General features: G+C 33.1%; 1 protein-coding gene across 5 annotated transcripts in view; it reads left to right on the forward strand.

Moving 5' to 3' along the window:
• Positions 1–24,209, forward strand: part of LOC149897995 (trehalase-like) — a 73,318-nt gene that overhangs the window by 12,978 nt on the left and 36,131 nt on the right. For 4 of the 5 annotated variants that reach the window (XM_090115884.1, XM_090115886.1, XM_090115887.1 and 1 more), the window contains exons 1-2: positions 4,465–4,565; positions 18,817–19,168. In XM_090115884.1, the coding sequence (XP_089972010.1) occupies positions 19,092–19,168 (77 nt within the window). In that variant the 5' untranslated portion in view covers positions 4,465–4,565; positions 18,817–19,091. Of the gene's footprint in view, positions 1–4,464; positions 4,566–18,816; positions 19,169–24,209 lie in introns of those variants that run through there. The other variant, XM_090115885.1, reaches the window with a different exon arrangement.

Raw genomic sequence — 24,209 nt, forward strand, 5'->3', positions numbered from 1 at the left:
AAAAACTTCCTAGAATCCGTGACATTTTCTCCCCCAATATAAGTTTTTAAGATGACTTAAAAATACGATCTATCCTAAATATTGTGTTTGACATTTAAGTCTAAATTCAATTCTTACTTTTGCTTCTCTACTCCAGACTCCAGTAGAGATACACAAATAAACCAGAAGAACCAGACTTTTAAAAAGAGAGATATAACATGTTGGTTGTATACTAGAATTATTTACATATAATATACTAGCTTACCGCCCGCGGCTTCGCCCGCGTTTGCAAAGGAAAACCCGCATAGTTCCCGTTCTCGTGGGATTTCCTGGATAAAAACTATCCTATGTGTTAATCCAAGTTACCCTCTATATGTGTGCTAAATTTCATTGTAATCGGTTCAGTAGTTTTTACGTGAAAGAGTAACAAACATCCATACATCCATACATCCATACAAACTTTCGCCTTTATAATATATAATATTAGATATTAGATATATATTAGATTATTACTCTTCCTCTTTAAAAAACAAATTAAAGCATCTGAGTTACAGTAAGAGTCTGAATTATTACAAGCAGTAAAAAATTTAAATATAGACGAAGATAATAAAATAAATCTTATTTAAAATTCTTACGGTCACTGCACATTATTTTCCATTCCACTGTTTATTGCTTTCAATCCATTGTTGATTCAACGTCTTGCCAAATCTAATTCAGTCACATAAAATTTATATAATGCAGACGATTATCTAACATTCCTGAGTATATTTTTGCAATATGTTCCATATTATAAGAAGCATAGGAATATTATTACTAGGTGTCAAATGTAAATGTTCATTTACCCAAAACATCGTAGGCATCTTGGAAAATCGTACCTACCTATTTTCAAAAATTATGTAGATAAAATTGTACCTATTTTCAAAAATTATGTAGGTCCTAAATTTGCAGTACCTATAGGTATTTTTGTACGCAGATCCCACTTTGGGCTTTGAACACCTGATAAAGTGAAGTCTCATGTCCCCTAGTGGGGTACCTAAGGGGCAGATGCATTTCAAAAATTATGTAGGTCTGAATTATATATCTGTTTCACTGATCGATTTTCTTTAGGGACAAGTAGGTGATCAGCCTTCTGTGTCCTACCAGACCAAGACATTTTTTTTTCTTCGTCTCCACCGGGAATCGAACCCAGGACCCCTCGGTGTTACGCTCACGAGTCACGCGTCAACCACTGTATCGAGGAGGTACCTTCTGATAGGTATAGTGAAAAAGATAGTGTATACGCCAACATCATTGCACTAAAAAACAGCGTAATTAATACATACCTACTTACTAACGCATTATCACCAATACAGTTGTTCTCTCTTTCACTCTCACGCACGAGACATAATACATGTCTCACTCATGTACTTCGTAATAACAACTGCCGATTAAAATATAAAAAGAACGTCCAGCCACGACGCTGAATGGTGCGTGACTAAGCGAAACTCGGGCACTTAGCTGAGTTTTTTCTTGCCAAAATAGAGAGCGGGTAACGTATCTAGCTTTTTTATATATCATAGGTATACGCATAGGTATCGGTAGACATGTAAAAGGAATGTATTCAACTGCCTCAGTTGCTGCTCGATAAATAATTGTAGTCGTTCCTTTTGCTTTATCTACTAGCCTGTAGACATTAATAAGAAATGTAGGTACCAATTCATTGTTGATCTATAATAATAATTATTATTATTGATCACTAGCGGTCCGCCCTGGCTTCGCCCGTGGTACATGTTTACGTTTTCTCTACATAAGAACCATCCTCGTACTTCAAGGAATATAATAAAAAAAGAATTATCGAAATCGGTTCAGCCGTTCTCGAGTTATGCGCTTACCAACACATTTTGCGATTCATTTTTATATATAAAGAAGATTAAGCAACTGTAAAGTCCCCACTGTTACTATACAGAGATTTTCTTCAAAGCTATGGAATTTACACCGTAATAAGGTCTCTACCACATCGTACGAGATAGAATCAGCCAATCAGAGCGCAGTGCGCAGACGCACCTACAGTTCGCTATCTTGAAGCAATTTAGCGCTAAAACTAAAGGATTGTGATATTGAAGATAATATTATTGTTTAGTGGAAATAAATTTTAACTAGCTTCCGCCCGCGGTTTCGCCCGCATGGTGTTTTGATAAAAGGTAGCTTATGTTCTTTCTCAGGTTCTAAAGATTGTCCGTGCCAAATTTCATCAAAATCGGTTGAGAGGTTTAAGCGGGAAAGCGTAACAGACAGACAGACAAAGTTACATTCGCATTTATAATATTAGTAGGGATTTAAAAATTATGATGCTCCATTACAGAATGATTTGGATAATAGTATAATCTTAATTACTTACTTATTTAGGTACATAGACTTTAGAACGTCAAACTCGTGTCGTTCTCCTCTGGAAGGCGTATCACTATTCACTACGTCATGAGGATTGAACATCAAACTTTTGGTTTGACAATTTTTTAGATATACTTACATGACTTCAATGTTAATTCAATTATAACTTTCAATTAATTTTATGCTATATTACATCACATTATGACAGTCTTGCAGTTATTGTTATTTTACGTTCTGTTTTGTTTCCTCTTCTCACCCAGTCATCTGCCTTTTTATTATTACTAACTTTTTCACATTCTCTTGGTTTATAAGAATTGCATTAACTAAATAGTAAATTTGCTAATACAACTAATATTCAGCAATAAACAATTCTTACATAAGGATAATAAACAATTTCTATAAATAGTGCTTTACAATCTGCATTTGTCAGCGCTCCATTGTCAGGTACCTACCAATCGAACATGTGATTATGCGAATCGTGTTTAATTATCAGATGGTTATCGTTATGCAAACAATTTCGTAGTCGTATCTAAAGTAAGCGTTGTTTCCCTTCCCGTAATGATAAAAAATTGTAATTTACAATTTTTTATATGTGACCTAATTAATACTAAAATTGATTTATTTATTTTTATTCATAACGATTGCTGATTAATTTGTAGGTACCTTTATTTTATTGTTAAAAGAGCAACTATGGAGTTTCTTGCCAGTTCTTCTCCGTAGAAACTGCTATCCGAATCGGTGGTAAATGTTAAATGTTATGAATAGATTTACAAAAGTGCTTCTAGAAGAAGTCTAATTGAATAAATAAATGTTTGAGTTTTTTTTATTTTGTTAATGCCTGAAAAGATGACGTCAATATTTATAACAACTCGATAAGATTTTAAAGAATTCAAAGAGCTTTATTCGTCATATTAAATAATCAATTTATATTAATCTACGCTAAAACTACGCCTAAGATAATATTAAAAAGTAGGTATAATTATGCAGTATTAAATATAAAGTTTATCTGAGATGAGCAAAAATATTCACACAGTTTTCGCAAAACGTGTCTCGCCAACTCACTCAGGTACGCACGTGACATCTCCGCGTATAAAATCGTTTCATAATTAACATATCGACTTGATAAAGTTTATAATCATAGATGAAGATTATCATCGTCTTTAGTTGTGTAATAAAACTTTCCTACATAGTCTTTTTTCTGTCTAGCTTACTGGATTACATAATATTTTAAGTTTCGGGTTGGAAATTGCGTGATTAATTATTTAGTAACTATAATATTGTACATGAACCAATCGTCCTTAAAATGTCCTTCCAATGCCATGAAGATTAAAATATTCGTTAGTTATCTATTAGGTATACATAATATAATAAATCTGTAGAAGGGTCAATTCTGTTCATTGAAAATATTGAAAAAATAAATAGCAGGGGGTGTTACTGGATCGATACCAAACCCAAATATGTGATTAAAAAAAAATTTTGTCTGTCTGTCTGTCTGTATGTGCAGACATTACGTGAAAACTAACGGTTCGATTTCGATGAAACTTGATATAATTATACCTTATTATTCTGGGCATAAAATAGGAAACTTTTTATCCCGGAAAAATACGTAGAAAAAATAAATCTTAATTTTTCTTAATTTTTCCGCGCGGACGGAGTCGCGGGCGGAAGCTAGTGTTAAATAAGAGGACAACCGATCAACATTTGATGGTACATGTAATGGTAAAAGAAATGTTGATGTATTTGAGCTATAAATTGGCAAATTGCTCCTTAAAAAGAATATTTTACTAATTCTTTATTTATTTTTAAGTCGTTTGAATTAAATTGTGAAGTGAGAAACATATCTTCGTCTTAACTGATATTGAAATTATAATTCTTATAATCAGTCTATCAAATTAATCAATACGTAGATACTGTACAGTAAGATTTTTGCAAAGACGTCCTTGTCGTGTTTCAAAAGCCATTTAACTCAAGCGGACGCAATCGACAATGCGTCATTAACGTTGACGAGCACACATACAAAAACGTGTACGTACAGTACTTTCATCCAATGGACTGTCCATGTGTGCGCTCGCAATAACTACGCTACGCGATCCGAAACATTTTTCAGTCAGTTGTTATTGGAACGTCGAAGGCGGAAGACGCGTCCGTGATTCGGTATTGCGCTCGTAAATTAATTGTGCAGTGTCGTGTTCGGATTAACATAGAATTAGTTTTACTAGGTGAGTTCTATTGTGCAACATATTCACATTGATCTTGATTTGCTTCGGGCATTGAAAGACCGAAAATAATTTTGGCACTACTTGCCGTACTCTACCTTGAACGGATTGACGTTTGTACACTCATTGAAAAGTATTATTTTTGCAAATATTTTCGTGATCTTGCTCCACTTGTTGCCGAACTTCTGTCACGTGAAACACAGTGCATCTTAATTTAATCTAAAAATTATTTTCACAACTTTATTCAAGGAATTTAATTCATTATTTAAATGTTTTATTGCACTTATAAAAGGTCACTGAAACGCGTTGACTTGTATAAATTGTACTCGATTCCTTTTTAAGTTGAAGACGAGGAATTAATTCATCAAATTAATTGCTGCGCGATTGCTCTAAATTCAATTGTATTTGGATTTCCTGTTTTGCTTTATCCCTACCTCTATATTAACAAATATAAGCAAATCGATACACATATATCGCATTTTAAACCATAAATCATCTACAGGTGTTAAATTAGCTGTTACTTGGTCATTAAACATTGCATTGAAAATGTCTAGCTATGTTCAATATTTAAAATGGTAGTGATTTATCTCCGCACAGATTTGCTACTGACCTTTTGAATTTTTCAAAGTCGTCTCTACTACTCCAAAAAACACTATCAGAATCACGTTTGATTTCATTATTGATTCTAAATAACCTGTTCTTTTGATTTGTCCTATTATTTCTATACAATACTCCATAGCTTAATTTTGTTTCTTTAGGTATATTAATTACTGAATAATTTTCTTCGAATCTTGCCTTTTAAGCATCAACAAATCTGATGATAAGCATTGCATTTGTTGATGAGTATTTATATTACTTAAGGAACTTCTAATTTTCTTCATAATAAAGTCAACATAAGAAAACCGACTATTGTGCAATACAAACATATTCTCATAAAACTATCTATATCAATACATCGAGTACATATAGTGTACAAGTCATTAAAACATCTATATGCGAATATGCAAATTGATTCGTTGTAGCTTCATTATTTTCCATTATTTTTCAATACTGATAAGAGCATAGTAACAATTATTTTAATGCTAACCCCATTTTATTAATCATTCTATTATTTGCAATCAAAAAGAAGCCTTAAAAAAGGCATGTACATAAACAATACAAGAATTAATTAATTAAGACGAGCAGTGTTTATTGCAAGTTCAAGAGGTCATATCAATCACATTAATCAAATAAAAAGCAGCTCTATTATTGTTTATGAATATTTAACGGGACTTAAAATAAACAATGATCACGTGTTTAACCTATACATTTCAATAGGAGTTCTAAATCTCAATATTTTTAAGATATTTAACAATTAAGTACCTTTTAAAAACCTCATGGATTATATGCCTTTTTCATTGTTTACCTAGATCACAGAGATCATTCGATTTCATCATCACCTACCTTTAACCATGTTTTCCTCTCTAGCATTGTCTTCCGATATTGAAAATATATTATTAAAAGTTTGCTTTAGTGGTCCTTCAAGTCAAATACAGATTTCTAAAGCAAAAAGAAGAATCACAGAGACAGGGATCAGTTAGAAATATCATTCTTCATAACTGATATGCCCATACAAATGAATACCGAAGGCATAGATAGTCAAGCTGTAAATTGATGGCCTTAATTATGTAACGATCAGTCGTATTACCTTCCTGTGTCTCGCAAATTGATTACAATATTCGGTCTTATATAAAGTAAAAACTAGTTACTATACACGTTTACTATTTTAACTTGTACATAATATTCATTTATGTAATAGATAACGGTCAGCTCAATATAAAAAAGCAAAGATCTTTTAATTTAACATTAACCGTTGAGATTATTAAATCGAAGAAAAACTACATCATTACGTAATTGAACGAGAAAGGAAAGAAGAAATAACTGCTCGATATTTAGAGTCTATCCCAACAAACGATGACGTCACATAAAGCAACATGGCGGGACCACAAGCGGATTGACCCGATGGAGGAAGTTAAACCGGTCCCTATTCCAATGAACTAGAAACGGGCCAACCAGCTGATGTTATCACTTATCACTGCGACAATAATGTTTATTCAGACGAGCAAATAACGATAGCGCTGTGAATGAAGTGAACTAGTGAAACATTAGGAGTAAATCCTGTCACAATGGCTATTTAGTTTGAATATTGAAATGTACATATTAAAGACAATTGAGATGATTTGGTTGGGTTCAATCCTACTAATATAAGTTCTTTTCTTTTTCACTATAGTTTTAAATGATTGGAATGATAAGATAGAAATTGGGAAGCAAATATAAGTGGGGTTTCTTTTACGAAGCATTTGATTATGTTAGCATTAAGGTTTATCACGTCTCTGCCTATGCTTTTTGACAAAATGTCTACACCAGATAGTATTCAAGTCTATCCATTTAAAATCAAGTACAATATAATATTTAGGTTGGTGTATTGGAAGCGGTAGATCATAGGAGTATTTCCATCATTGCAGCCAAGTGTCTAACCCTCGAATTAAAGTGCTACTTTATATTCATTAGCTCCTTGTGACTTTCCGTCTTCAGATATCTTACGAATTATCTAATCATTAAATTTGATTGATTATTCATGTCTTGAAGGTGTCTGGTGACTTAATATTTTGCGACAAAAATTTCCGACAAATACGTGCTCTATACATAACACCGCGACCGGTTGCTAATGTCATGCATTGTAAAAAATTGTTTCACTAATTATAATACAGGAAATGGATAGATTGGTCAACTTATATACATACTAGCGGTCCGCCCCGGCTTCGCCCGTGGTACATATGAAAAATAGATGTTGGCCGATTCTCAGACTTACCCGATATGTACAGAAAATTTCATGAGAATCGGTCCCGGGTCCACCCGTTTCGGAGGAGTATGCAGACTAACATTGTGACACGAGAATTTTATATATATATAAGATTTATTCATTTAAAAGATTTCCTATAATATTTACCAAAAAAATTAGGCATTATCGCGAATTTATAATCTTTCCGTGTAAGAAAAATATTACAAATAAGGAGATTTAAGACTGTTTTATTTTGTTATTACTTAAAAAAATTATAGTATAATTAAAGTATTCGATTTTTTTCATATTTACGTAAAACTATTCCGCCAATGTATGAAAGTCACGTAAGAATTTAGAGGTCATATAAAGGACATTCAACTTCGAAGATCCAGCACGTTGACTGATAAATGAGAAGAAATCTCATTTGTTCTCTTTATACATACTTTAATGATTTAAAATATTATAATAATCAGACATTCTTAAGAAATTTCTTTTTCCAAAGACTTAGCAAATATAGCATGCCTAACAAGTCATTTACATATTTATAAAGATGTAACTAACCTTACTTAGATGGAATTTGCGATACTAGATGGAATTTGCGATACAGGAAGGTTTTGTCCAGATTTTTTGCCTCCAAAATTCTGTATTACTCTTTTCGTATCGTCTTTTTCTAGACTTGAGGATTGTCGTATTTTTTGTTAGCATTTATAATGTTTTGGGTAATTTCAGCAGGATGGGATTTAGCTGTGTTAATATATAGTTTACATTCGAATAACATGAGCAGCTGTACCAGTTACATCTTCCTGCAAATTGCCTCTAATTTTCCTGTTATTGTCGCCCACGTATGTTCTCAGCATTGTATCAAAATAGGCTCATTTTCTTTCGATTATTCTAGAATTACAATTGTATCTTAGGCATGTAGCTAATCATATTTAATGGTGACAGTCTGCAGAATAATTTTGACTGAGATTAATTTTTTCTGAACTAAAATTCTCTTTAAAAACTGGATTTATCTTTCTGCAGTAGGCATTATTCTGAAAATATAAATTTGAATTGATTGTAAATGCAATTAAATGATCAATTTGAGAAAAGCAATGTTTAAACGATGTAAATGAACTAAAAGATGAGTTTGTTAAAATCGAAAGGCATAATCTTTACAAAATGTCAAGGACGGACACTTGTAAAAGCACACAGAACTTACTTTCAATTGGCGAAACATGCACCTTCATATACATATATTTAAATTCCTCATTCTCAGCAAATAGCAAATTTCACTTCTAATGTAGTAATACGAGACAATTCTTTAAAACCGTCAGATAAACCTGAAAAATGTAGCGACGAGCAAAATATTTCATTGTCATAAAAAAGAAAGTATCAACGCTCAGAATCATGCACTATAAATATCTCCAGATACCCGCCAAAATACATGGCAGTGACCTCAGTTATGTGGTTATATCATACACTGAGATCGTGTTAGCGCGGCTGCTCTAATAAGATAATTGCATTTATTTCCTCCTTCGCCATTTGCTGTAAGTACTTGTATATCTAGATGATATTGTTATGTTTGTATTCAGATTTATTAATTTTTAGTAACTTACTTTGGGTGGTTAGTAATTGTAAAATTAAACGAACTTACCTTATTACTCAATATTTCTATATTCTTCGAATATCTTGTATCAGGCCCAGGAGTTAATGATTGTTTTTAATTAACCTGCATGATTTATCTGGTTAGGATTATTGTAATCGTGATTGAAGACGCGTGTTATAGCATTTACAATGCCTCTTACTTATCTATTCTAAGATGTATCTGTTTGTTTAATTTATCTTGTACTAGGTTTCCGCCCGCGGCTTCGCCCGCGCAGTCAAAGAAAATCCCGCATAGTTCCCGTTCCCGTGTGATTTCCGGGATTGCGTCATTTTCCCGGGATAAAAAGTAGCCTATGTCCTTTCTCGGGTATCAAAATATCTCCATACCAAATTTCATGAAAATTGATTCAGTAGTTTAGGCGTGATTGAGTAACAGAAAGACAGACAGAGTTACTTTCGCATTTATAATATTAGTAGGTATGGATTATCATGTGCAGTTGTTTCAAATACTTGTGCTACGGTTTAGTTGTCATCAGTTCTTCCTAATTCTTCAAATATCAGTACATGGCTACCTATATTTAGTGGAGCAGTCATTGAAATATATTACTAACTGCCAAATGTTATTGCCAAAGCATCATTCATGTGGTAACTTTTCATATTTTTAGAAGACATTGTTATCATGTACCTATAGCATTATGAATTAAAATGTATATGCGTTAAAACCTGCTAAATATGATGATATAAACTGCCTTCTATTACGTATGCATAATTTTGTGATACATATAAATATTAAAATGTACTAAATCAGATGCTCTAAAAGAATTTAGGATGCTGCTGACGTCATTACTTTTAACTACAAAATTTACTTGCATACATTTACTAAATTTGCTCACGTCAGAACAAGTGTATGAACAAGTGGGAAGGTGCATAGCAGATTGCTCATAAAATTGTAAAGTTCAATATTTATTACTTAACAGATAAGATACAAAACAGAAAATGAAATCCGAAATACCCATTACATACATATCTCATAAGACAAGAACAAACCTTTTATTCTTTAGTGGATAAAATATTAGAAATAAATACTAACACTACATCGAGATTGAAAATAAACATACCGATGATTTAAGCTTTACACGAGTGAATGTGAATCATGTGCATAAGATGAGATGGTTTAATAACTAATTTCAATATCCATAGTAACCTACTTGAATCCTACCAGTTTAATTGCAAGATGCTTTTAGAGAGACTTTCTAGAACATTAAATAACGTGCATTATTTAAATGCACACGGTTAAAAAAAAATGGATAAGACCCACCTTTGAGATAGTGTTGTGAGTGATGCGCTGCTATAAGCTAAGCGGAAAAACTCAGGATAAAGCACACATAACTTTTCTAAAATAAGAATATCTAATCGATACTTATCTACCATTTTGGCATGACGCCGAATTGTCTATTCCACGCGACTATTAAATAATGAAAGGACACAAATACATTGACGCCATACAAGGAATATCATGCCATGCTAATTGTGGCATTGACGTAATTTTGGGGGTGTGACTCCTTGGAAGTTAGCCGACCACGTGAAATTAGGTATGAAAGGAATTTTGTAGGTGGGTCCCTCACGTGAAACTTGTCTAGACGTTCCTAGGCTCAGGGCCAATTTCCCCACCTCCGAAGGGCTATCTGCTTTAAGTGTTATTGTTATTTAAATTTCTCAGATATCAGTTGTGCGTTGTTAGAATTTGCTGTCGGAGAGGCCAAGTGGTTCTGTAAGTTATTTTGATTCATCTTTGGCCAATATTGTCATTATGGTTCGGCTAATGCTGAGTGTGTTTCTATTCGATTTATCTTAAATGTCAATGATCTTTAGACGCATATCCAGTTAGGAAATCCGGCATAAAACAGACAAAGTAGTGGTTTAAGAAATTGCTACTTTTTAATGCTCTCCTAAAGAACTCATCTGTTCGCGTTTGACACGTTATTATTTCCACAGCAGAAAAAAAAATAAAATTATCAATTGATAAATAATTTACTGCTAATCAATGCGTCACCATCGCAATTCATTTTGCTGTCATTGTTTCGGATTCCCCTAATGTCATCGAACTTTTATCCATACTAATACTAATACTAATCCATACTAATATTATAAATGCGAAAGTAACTCTGTCTGTCTGTCTGTTACTCAATCACGCCTGAACTACTGAACCAATTTGCATGAAATTTGGTATAGATATATTTTGATACCCGAGAAAGGACATAGGATAGGTTTTATCCCGGAAATCCTACGGGAACGGGTTCTTCTCTGAAAACGCGGGCGAAGCCGCGGGCGGAAAGCTAGTTGATAATAATTTACTCGTATGCATAGGTACTTTATTATGCAAAATACTGAAAAGTAAGTTAATAATTTAAGAAAGTAAGTTAGACGATTTTGACCTGTGTCTCATCTAAAGATGAAACAAAATATGTATACATATATAGGAAGTGCCTAATTAAACTGTATTTTGTTCTAAATGGATATAGCTATAATATATTCAAAAACGACAAGCGACTTAGCAGGAAGCCATTTGATTTTTAAGTGATGGACATATGGAATGGAATATATCAATGGAAAATTTAGCAAAAATTCCATTCTGCGCAAAATCTATCGTAATGCGGAACTCTAAACTGTGCACTTCCGCTCAGCTTAACCAATTGAAATACAGCAGACCAATTGAAAGATTACAGGTTACCTTATGCCAACCTTGCCGGTCCTTCTAGAGTTTTCTGGAGATTACAGATATACTGCTTTTGTGCATTTGTCTAAATTATCTTAAAGCCCAAGTGTCAAACTTAAGAAAATCTGTGATGTCTTCTTAATTTTTACGCACTTAATCTGGATATTATGATGCAATAACAATTTATATTAGGTAAATTACTTCTAGGCCACCAGAGATGCACCATTTCTTGTCACAAGTAAGATTATTCTTATATATTCTTTTTCTTTATTTAACTACTAGCTGCTCCGCGCGGTTTCACCCCCGTGGCTCCACCCCTGTTGGTCGTAGCGTGATTATATATAGCCTATAACCTTCCTCGATAAATGGGCTATCTAACACCGAAAGAATTTTTCAAATCGGACCAGTAGTTCCCGAGATTAGCGCGTTCAAACAAACAAACTCTTCAGCTCTATATAATAGTAGTATAGATTTCAATGTTTGTTACATTACCTTTTACCTAGTCAATCAGGAAGATAAATTCTGCATCGTTTATATTCATTTTTCTCCATTAGTTTGACGTATGAGACGTAATCCCACAGCACATCCTGTACTTAGGAATGAGTTGACCAATTGCGATCGATCAAATTACGACCTTAACCTACAAATAATTGAGGGTACAATAGAAGAATAGATAGTAATAGAAATTGGTCTTAAGATCTACCAAACTATCTATATGCCTGTAGAGCTTGAAATTGGTCGCGAAATTGGACCAAACATTCATGGCTTTTAGCAGGAAAGTTGATCAACAAGTTGCGATGTTCCTATCAACATGTGGCTGTTGACTAGCACAACATTTAAACAGCATCGTTTTTGGTCAACCATTGGTCAATAAATGTCACGTTACTTCTTTATTTACAAAAAATACGAATGATTTTTAAATCTTTCCTTTTCTGCTCGAGCAGATCGTTTTCAAGAGACACAGTCACCAATAAACACTTTTTCATGTTCACATCGATTTAATTTTTTTGCCTTTTTATCATATTCTGCGAACACGTGATATAGTTATTTTGCTTCGATATTATTATCACACGTTTCTTGAAGGAATTGCTTATTAGTAAAGGCTAAAAATAGCTACTCAGTAACAGAATGATTACATTTCAACATGTCATCAAAAGCAGTCGTCTTAGTTAGTAAGTGCATTATATACTAGTTGCATGCTGTGGCTATACATATCTATACTTAATGTTATTAAACGGTTAGTTTATTTGTTTGAACGCGCTAATCTCAGGAACTACTGACTACTAAAAATATTTCAGTGTTAGATAGCCCATTTATTAAGGAAGGCTATAGGTAGGCTATCATCACGATAAGACCATAAAGAGCGGAGCAATGCGGGAAAAACCGCGGGACAAATCTGTACATTACTATCGTTACAAGTAGATTTAATTTTACCTAAATATCAAAAACTTTAAAATTACTCAGGACTTCATGACTTGGAAAGTTCCCACAAATGTTTTCCACCACGATAAATAAATAAACAAATAATTCAATATTACATTCGATCAACGACCATTTTCTTGCAATCTATTTATCGTAATTCAATACATATCTATACAATTGGATATAATTGTATAATTTCTTTCAGCTGTTTAATACGTGGACTATTTAAAAAAGTTTTCATACGCTAGCTGCGCCCCGCGGTTTCACCCGCATTGCTCCGCTCCTGTTGGTCTTAGCGTGATTATATATAGCGTTCCTAGATAAATGGGCTATCTAACACCGAAATAATTTTTCAAATCAGACCAGTAGTTCCTGAGATTAGTGCGTTCAAACAAAAAAACTCCTCAGCTTTATAATATTAGTACAGATATTTGAAGAAATTATTCTTTATAATATTATTCTTTTCTAAATCCTTAAATGTGAAATTTTGGTTCACAGAGACGCAAATATATATGTATATGAATCAAGAATAGCATATTTTTCCACGTTTCTAAATAGGTACCAGTACGTGGAAGATTTCCAAGCGGTTTTTTTCTAAATTATAGTGGTATAATTTTGGTATATTAATTAGGTGGAAAAAAACTGGACACAATACAGCTAGCCGGTTTTGCAAAAAATGAATGATATGTTAATTTAATTTTTAATAGACCTTCTTATAAGAACTATTATTTTAAATACGGATAAGGATGTTGAATGTCCAAATAAAATTATATAGATTATTTATAGACCATACCACGACATATTATGTAGCGAATAATCAATGCCTTTTTATATTTATGGGTTCGCGGCAGTCACAATTGAATCTTTAATAAATAAATAAATAAATATCTCGGGACAATTTTTCACACACAGCACGATCTGATCCCATACTAAGCTTTCGCTTGTGTTATGGAAACCAGATGGCTGATAAACATACATATATATATAATATAATATAATATATAATTTTAAATAAATACTTATAATATAGATAATTAACACCCAGACACAGAGCAAACATCTATGTTCATCACACAAATATTTGCCCCGGGTGGGGATCGAACCCACGACCTCTGGCTTGGAAGGCAGGGCCACTACCAACCAAGCCAACCGGCCAGTCAATACGATTTATTAATAGAATTATAATGCAACTAGCTTTCCGCCCGCGGCTTCGCCCGCTTTGTCTAAAACCTAATAAATTATATACTAAAACCTTCCTATTGAATCACTCTATCTATTACAAAAAACCGCATCAAAATTCGTTGCGTAGTTTCAAAGATTTAAGCATACATAGCGACATAGGGACAGAAAAAGCGACTTTGTTTTATACTATGTAGTGATTAAATTATAATTCTAAAACGGGTGTTACGTAATTTATATGATAACTAGCTGTCCCGGGAGACGAGGTTCTGCCTTAGTCTTATCAGTTATCACTAAGGAGTAGGTAAGGGGTATGAAAAATAGATGTTAGCGGATTCTCAGATGTACCCACACACAATTTCATGAGAATCGATTCAGCCGCTTTGGAGGATTATGGTGACTAATATTGTGAAACAATAATTTTATATATAGATTAAGATTATAAAGAGATTATCTATAATACAAAAAAAATGTGTGCGTGTACTAGTGTACACACGTAAGAAGTGAAACTTCTTTATGACCTTATTTTTCAAAAAATAATTTACTATATGCAACTTTACAGAAATACGTCGAATCACGCGTGGTAGGGATAAGAAAAAGATGGCGCGTAACGGAAAAATGTCACGCGTAACGAAAAAATGTTACACTAAATTTTTTTCCAACCCGGATAAAGAAGTTTCACTTCAATAAAACGGGTGTTACGTAATTTATTTAATAATTTATATCGATGTTAGTGACGTTTTGTTGACTGTTCTCACGTGTTTACTAAAATTGTGTTGACGCCAAAATACTTACAAAGTAAAATATATAAGTAATGTATTATTTAATGATTATAATAATTGCGTCATAAATAAATTGCTGATGAATATTTTAAATAGTGCACACGAGTCTATTTTAGATTTTTATTTTAATATTGAATTAATATTGATATATTGACGATATAAATAAATAAATAAATATTGCTACATCACTACATAGTATAAAACAAAGTCGCTTTCTCTGTCCCTATGTCCCTATGTATGCTTAAATCTTTTTTACGCAACGGATTTTGATGCGGTTTTTTTAATAGATAAGAGTGATTCAAGAGGAAGTTTCTCAGATGGCCGAGAGGCTGAGCGTGGCACCGGTTTGGCTAAAAGACGCGGGTTCGAATCCCGACAAGTGATTTTTTTCGTTAAAAATATCATAACTCAAACATTTTAATAATACATCAAGGACAAAAACTAAGACCTAAACTTAACCCTAGTCACTATGCTAATTCAATAGTCATGTACTTACTTCGTGCAAGTATAAAATATATAATACTAGCATCCGTCAGCGGCTTCGCCCGCGTGGTCAAAGAAAAACTCGTACAGTTCTCGTTCCCGTGGGAATTCTGGGATAAAACCTATATTTTGTCCTTCCTCAGATCTCTAGCTATCTCTGTACCAAATTTGAAGTAAATCCATGTAGTACTTTTTGAGTTTATCCCGGACATTCATACATACAAACAGACAAAAATTGTAAAAACCATATTTTTGGCTTTAGTAGTAAATGTAGATCACGCCCCAAGTATTCTTTTAAATAAATATTCTATGTACAGTTTCGACTTTCCTACGATTTTATTATATATGTTTAGATTATATACTAGGTACCAAGTAGGTACCAACTGACTATGACGTATCTATCCACGTTGGAAGTATAATTAGTGCAGTGCTGTTCGTATTTTATGCTAATTAGGAATATACAATAGAACGTTGTTTTCTTGAAATTGAAAAAATAGAACATAAAAAATAAGATGAATGTTTTAGGAAAAGTTACCTTGCTTCTCTTATTTTAAGGTCTAAATTGTAAACTAAAAAAATGTAAAGTAGGTAAAGAAAAATAATGGCATAATCGTGTTTAAATAGAAAAATATATTAACTTTACATTACAGCTTTTATTGAAGTGAAACTTCTTTATCGGGGTCGGGAAAAAATTTAGTGTAACTTTTTTCGTTACGCGTGACATTTTTCCGTTACGCGCCATCTTTTTCTTATCCCTACCATGCGTGATTCGACGTATTTCTGTAAAGTTGCATATAGTAAATTATTTTTTGAAAAATAAGGTCATAAAGAAGTTTCACTTCTTACGTGTGTACACTAGTACACGCACACATTTTTTTCTTTGGAGTTATTGTGTACATATTTTAATTCCCATGAGCATCTTGGTTTTCTAAACTATTTTTCAAAGTATGTTGTTAATTAATATAATTGTTATAAGGGTGATATTATTTGCAAAGATTAAATACTATCAAGAAACTACAGCCCGCATGTTGATATAGTTACAACTATGTAAGGAATGGTTTGCTTGCATAAAGTTTTATATTTTAGCAGATAAGCCAACGTTATCATAATTATTACGGTGAACTGTAAAACTATTACTGTATTTCTGCTTTATATCTTGCTTTTTGAAGTGAAACTTCTTTATCGGGGGTGGACAAAAATTTTGTGAGACATTTTTTGCGTTACGCCGCGCGCGTTACATTTTTGCGTTACGCCGTACTCGTGACATTTTTGCGTTACGCCGTAGTTACTCGTGTCTATATACATGTTATATTAAAGTGATCAGCAAAATCAAAGGGATTGTTTTAATTCTAATTCCAGTGAATTTCTAAAAAAAGTAAATAAGTAATTATATCTATTTTTCTAATACTTAGGTGTAATAATGGTATTTATTTTTCTAAGTTATTTATGATTAACCTCACTTTTTGATTGTATTTTTCAATACACTAACACGAGGGTGGAATTATGGTATCAATTTTTTCTAATACTTGAATGTTGATTGTGGTATTTATTTTTCTAAAATTGTATTTAAAGTTAACCTCAGTTTTTGATTGAATTTTTTAAAACACCAACACGTGGGCGTGATCATGTTATTTATTTTTCAAGTTATTTAAGCTTAACCTCTGTCTTAATATGTATATATTATGTACTATGTGCGTCATTAATTTCTGAGTGTTTCGAGATTTGGTGCAAAATAAAACAGTGTGTAAATAAAATTAAACAATTGAGTAAAAGTATAATTTCATAGATAACACGTTGAGAAGTTCCCTGTATAAATATATAATATACATATCTTGTATAAATACATACATAATATGCCTATAGATCTTTACTCAATTGTTTTATTTTATTGATTTTTTACAAATTTTATTTACACACTATTTTATTTTGCACCAAATTTCGAAACAGTCAGAAATTAATGACGCACATATTATATATACGTTTTAATATAGAATATTTTTTATTTTACAACCTTTACAACTTGATCATTAGGAATTTATTACCTCTATTGTTCGAACAAAAATAAGTTACCGACTTTAAGAACGTGCCGACAATGTAAGTAAGTACACTACTGTTTCGAAAACATTTTAGGAGTATACGATAATAAATCTATGACTCACGTAAACACGTGTTTGCTTGATTGGTGTCAGGTGTTCTATTATAATTTTATGAATTCAAAATTTATAAGAATAAACCTCAAACTCTCTGTCCAATCAAAATCCGCCTAAGTCGAAATCCTTTATAAGCTGAAAACGGCAGTGGCCGGCGTAAATATTCAAATAGGTAGCGAGGAGCGAAGCGACGAGCATCTTAGTTTAACTTTTGAACTACCGCACGAGCCGAGCGAGCGAAGCGAGCGAGTTGCATGTAAATATTTAAATAGGTAGCGAGGAGCGAAGCGACGAGCATCTTAGGTTAACTTTTGAACTACCGCACGAGCCGAGCGAGCGAAGCGAGCGAGTCGCGGCAGTGGCCGGCGTAAATATTCAAATAGGTAGCGAGGAGCGAAGCGAGCGAGTCGCGGCAGTGGCCGGCGTAAATATTCAAATAGGTAGCGAGGAGCGAAGCGACGAGCATCTTAGGTTAACTTTTGAACTACCGCACGAGCCGAGCGAGCGAAGCGAGCGAGTTGCAGCAGCAGCCGGTGTAAATATGTAAATAGGTAGCGAGGAGCGAAGCGACGAGCATCTTAGGTCAACTTTTGAACTACCGCACGAGCCGAGCGAGCGGGTTGCAGCAGAGGCCGGTGTAAATATTTAAGTAGGTAGCGACGAGCGTGTGACTAACGTATTTCTTTAATATTGTATATAGTAAATTATTTTTTTGAAAAATAAGGACATAAAGAAGTTTCACTTCTTACGTGTGTACTCTAGTACACGCACACATTTTTTTATTTTTTTGTTTTTATCTAGCTTACAAACAACATTATTTTCATGATCGAGACTATTTAGAAAAAAAGGTAGACGTTCCATTTTAAAATCATGGTTCCCAAATCCCTAGGCATTTATCCCATCCTACATCTTGCTAGTCCTAATAATAATAATTAAGGTTATGTTTATGAATTTGTAAGTAGCTATGTGATATTGTTGGGAAATCACTGGATCTACTTAAACGATTTTATAAATTCAATTCTTTTAGTTTTCTTATCCGGGGTCAACTCAGGCGGAATCGGGACGGGCGGCTAATATGTTTATAATCTAACATGTCGTTCTTGTATTGTTCCAGGCACAGGGCACTCTAGGTGCCCTTTCATTAGTTAATCACCATACAAGCAAGCAGAATGACAGTGCAACCGCTCAGAACGAAGCCCTTGAAAATTCTTCGCACTTACCTCAACACATAAAGTTGTACACAAACTGTTGACAATCAGTGATATTATATTATATTATAAAATATAAATAAGTATATTCGTTCCTCACGAGTGATATTAGTATAGTAAGCGGTGCCATTGAGTAGAAATAAGTGAAATAAGTGGAATAAGTGATATAAGTGGAATAACAATGAAGTGGTTAAGTTTTCTGCTTCTGGTGGCGGCTGTGCGCGCTGACCGGAGTAAACTACCTCCTACTTGTGATAGGTAAGTCTTATATTTTGTATTTAATAAGACATATTTAAAACTTAAGGCAATATAGAGCATGAGGCGGGAATTGAACCCGCGAAGGTAGTAGCGCCGTGACGCTAAGACGTCGACGACTAATATTTTTTCTAATAATTTTAAATGTTTACCACCTATAGGTACCTTCAAGGTACCAATAAAAAAAAGTAATCGTTGAGAAAGATAAGACATAATTTGACAAAATTATCTTTTTCGTGAATTAGTAGTAGGAGCTAATCTATAACGACGCGGACGTATGTAACTTAAATTTACGCTATCGTCACCTATCGTCGAGTGTCACTAAAAATATACCAACCTCTCTATTTTGTGTAGGTACGTACATACATCCACCTTCTTTTCGAAAACTAGTAAAAAAATGCTAAAAAACACGGAAAATTTTGTGATCAAATTATTCCACTGTTATACAGGTTAAGAGCTAGCGCGCAAGAGCAACTTTTGTATCTGCAACTATTTTGTCTCTCCCATCAACTCTATGGGCTAGTAATAAAGTGCGCGCACGTAGCGACGCGGACGCAACTCCCGGGAGACTTTTTTATTAGCCAATAGAGTTTATGGGAGAGACAGAGAGTTGCGTCGCTACGTGCGCGCACTTTATTACTAGCCCATAGAGTTGATGGGAGAGACAAAATAGTTGCAGATACAAAAGTTGCTCTTGCGCGCTAGCTCTTAACCTGTATAACAGTGGAATAATTGGCCCGCCTCCTCGGTACAGTGGTTGACGCGTGAGCGTAGAACCGAGGGGTCCTGGGTTCGATTCCCGGTGGAGACGAAAAAAAAAAATGTCTCGGTCTGGCAGGACACAGAAGGCTGATCACCTACTTGTCCCTAAAGAAAAATCGATCAGTGAAACAGATGTATGAATAATGCATCTGCCCCCTACCCCACTACGGGGACACGGGACTTCACTATAGAGTTGATGGGAGAGACAAAATAGTTGCGGAGACAAAAGTTACTCTTGCGCGCTAGCTCTTAAAACTACCGTGTGTTGCTATAGCACCACTATCTAGCGTGATACATTATTCCAACGAATCCTTGACTTTTTATTATTCGCTAAAGAGTTGAACATGTTTTGCACTAATTTGATTCAACCCGTTTTATTAGCAATCATTCAATTCTACTTCCTACTAATAATATATGCGCGATATTTTAGAAGAATGTATCGATGTATGTTTGTTAGTCTTCCACGCGAAAACACCTGTACGAATTTTGATGTCACTTGACAGTTATGTAGCTTACATAGAAGAATAAAACTTGAGCTAAATAAATAATTTTGTACGGGTTTTTCCGCGGGTGAAACTACGCTTACATCTATACGGCTATACTTCGATCTCAAATCTCAATTGCTATTAGATAATTCGAATAGGTATGAATAATTTTGGTTCCCTGTCCTCAAATAAGAAGTAGAAGCATGCAAGAAAAAGAAGTCTCTTTGCCATTTTATCTGACTTTAAATAACCTGTTTTCCCTATTTTTCAGGAATCAATTAATAAGTTGCCTTTCGACTATAAAATATATTTTTTGTTTCAAATTCGAAATTTATTTATACTTTTGTATAAAATTCGCGATAATTTTATGTACCTACAATAAATGATAGTTACCAAACTAGTTGTGAATATATTAAAGGTTATCAAGTTTGTAATTTATATTCAAATTCATTAATTAAATGACTATTTGTTATTTAAAATTTACAGAAAAATAAACGTTACGTTAAATCGTAGGAAGATTAATCTATATACTAATATTATTAAGCTGAAGAGTTTGTTTGTTTGAACGCGCTAATCTCGTGAACTACTGGTCTGATTTGAAATTTTTTTCGGTGTTAGATAGCCCATTTATCGAGGAAGGCTATAGGCTATATACATATATCATCTCGCTAAGATCAAAAGGAGCGGAGCACTGCGGGTAAAACCGCGGAGCACAGCTAGTAGATAATTAAAATGAATGCATAGTTTTATATTATCTTTGATAGTAACTGCATTGAGAAAAACTTAAATGATGGCGGCCTTGTAAAACCAGCTACTGTGAAAGAGAATTTTAATTGAGTTACTATGCTGTTATCCACTTTTATATATATAGTATATACGTATTTACCTATCTGTAGTAAACAAGTATTTATTGGAATGAACAATATCCCGAAAAATTTGGAAATTCCCCTTGTAAAGTTTTAAAGGAAAACCATGTTGACATGATTTGGCGCCAAAAATCTGGCATTTCATTATTCTACCATTTATATACGAATTCCGTTTTAATAAAACCACACTGCCAAAGAATATAAGTAAATAACTAAATAGCATACTTAAACTAAAATATATCGCTCCTTTTGGCGCAGTCAGGTAAACAGAAATATTCACACAAGGCAAGCAAAGTCGCAGCAAACTATTAGTCTTTCAGTGATATATCTCTCTATACTTATAAAGAAATGTCACGTGTGTTTGTTTTACCTAACCTCAGGTCAAGAATGACTTTATTATGTAATGAGTATTTTGTTTTATTTAACATAAATATTTATTACCTGTGACGTTTTATTAATAACAAGCTGTTTTCCGCGGCTTCGTCCGTTTTTAATTCTACCTTAATTACAAATGATTTACGGGTTGGACCTGGATGTAACGTTAGGTATTGTAAAATATATATTTTTTAATTTCCGTCTACTTTTTCATTTCCTAATTGCCCTCTGTGTTGATTTAAGAATATACAATCGGATTATTTATTAAATGTTTTAAAATATATTTTAGAAGAAATCTCCTGAATTTAAGCATTAATCAATTTCGATTGTAATCTAGCACGATGCGGGATTCGAACCCGCGTCTTCCGCCATTCCGGGGCGATACTTTTAAATATAAAAAAATAATTTATAATTTAATTTTTGTAAATTATTACTAACTATTACTTAAAATTACGTACCATTTACAAAACTGTCAAAAAAAATTTGAATTTTATTGACCAAAATATTTTTTACAACTTTAATAGACTTCATTAAAATTCAATCATTAATTAATCACATTGTAAGGCAATCTCATATCGGAATATTTATATGCCCTTTGACATTTTTATTTATTGACCGCGAAGGGTTAAAAGTTAATTGCTGTTATCTCAAAATAAGTAATAATATTTGGGTTCAATGTTTAACCCGCAGCTTGTTCTGGTAGGTTTAATTAGTTAAATGGACAATTAAATATATTAGATTATTAAATATTTTATTTTTTTTAAAGTTATAAGTACTGTCTTTAATTTAATGTATCTTGTCTGTATCATTTTGTTTGGGAATAAATGTATTTTTATTTCTATTTCTATTAGAAAGTTTTTACCGATCACCGATGTTTAAAGTAGGTATGTTATATTTATTCTCTGGTGATTTTCAATCGTCTGTAAATGTGCAAAGGCCGTCTAATTTTAGGTATTTTTAAGTTAATTATTTCTCTCTTTGCGGGATAAAAAATTCATATTGAGTTTTTGATTCGTCAAAGGCTTTGTTGTACATTTTGTGCGTTATGGTACTTTTATTGATACTAGCTAGAGCCCACGACTTCTCTCGCCTTATACCTGGCTATGATAATATAGAAAATAGGTAATAAGATGTATCTAACTTCAAGTATTACTTTATTTAGAGCTAGTTTCACGCTGATAATATCCCTGATATCCTACATACATTATTTACCAATTTAACTGACAGATAAATAATAAAAAATGTATCAGGAAGCTGGTAAACCGGTTGCAGGGTTATTTCGACGCCAAAAAACTACTGATTTGCCCTGTAAACATCGCAAAATATACAATGGAAAATTTTATTTAAAAAGCCGCCTGATATATTTTAACAACTCGTTTCTTTAATTCTTCGGAAGTACACAAAAGCAAAATCAAATATTAGTTATCTATATTATTATTTGTAGGTTGATAAAATTATCATCTTTATGTTATAGGTAGGAGGTACTAGATTTCCGCCCGCGGCTTCGCCAACGTTTTCAAAGACCCGCATAGTTCCCGTTCCTTTGGGATTTCCGGGATAAAAAAAAGTATAAAGTAGCCTATAGTCCGTAGTACCTAAATACCAAATTTCATTGCAATCGGTTGAGTAGTATATTTGCGTGACAGAGTATAACAAACATCCATCCATCCATCCTCACATACTTTTATAATATTAGTAGGATTTGTAGGTTGATAAAATTATCATCTTTATGCTATATTCTTTTATAAATAACCAGTTCAGTAGAAAGGAAGTGAGTCGTGTAAGTGACCTTGGTCAAAAAATTGAAAAAAAAAATCTACTAGCTGTGCCCCGCGGTTTTACTCGCATTTCACCGCTGTTATTTGACTTAGCATGACGTTAACATAGCCTAATAATTATGTCATAACTCATAACCTTCCTCAATAAATGGGCTAACTTACACAGAATTTTTTTTTCAAGTCTTACCATACTTGAAAAAATCTAACATATAGGTAGTTAGGTAGTCACTATCACTACATAGTATAAAACAAAGTCGCTTTCCCTGTCCCTATGTCCCTATGTCCCTTTGTACGCTTAAATCTTTGAAACTACGCAACGGATTTTGATGCGGTTTTTTTTAATAGATAGAGTGATTCAAGAGGAAGGTTTATATGTATAATAACATCCATTAAATAGTGGAGAAGTACTGTTATTTTTAAGGTTTCTAATGTGATGTCGTAAAAAAATACATTTTTTCCGCTTACATTGCAAACGCAGGCTGAACCCTACGAGTTTTATCAAAATAATGTACTAAGTATTATACACATTGAAAAGGTCCACAGAAAAGTCCGCGATGGTATACGTCTATCTCTTATGGATAACCCACAATAACTTTTTTTGTCATTTACTTTTTACGACAAATAATGGCTAATTTTCAAAGCGATTTTAACCAATACAGCATTAATCCTTAACCAATTAAATACCTTGAAAACATTGTTCATTTAATATAGATCTATATGGCCCTTTACACCGTATGATTTAAGTGAATATTTTCGAAGATATTACAGATTTAAAAAT

This window comes from Colias eurytheme, chromosome 24, assembly GCF_061535395.1.
Source record: "Colias eurytheme isolate Ceu_HAF_F1 chromosome 24, ilColEury1 Martin Lab GWU primary, whole genome shotgun sequence".
In the NCBI taxonomy this organism is placed as follows: Eukaryota; Metazoa; Arthropoda; class Insecta; order Lepidoptera; family Pieridae; genus Colias; species Colias eurytheme.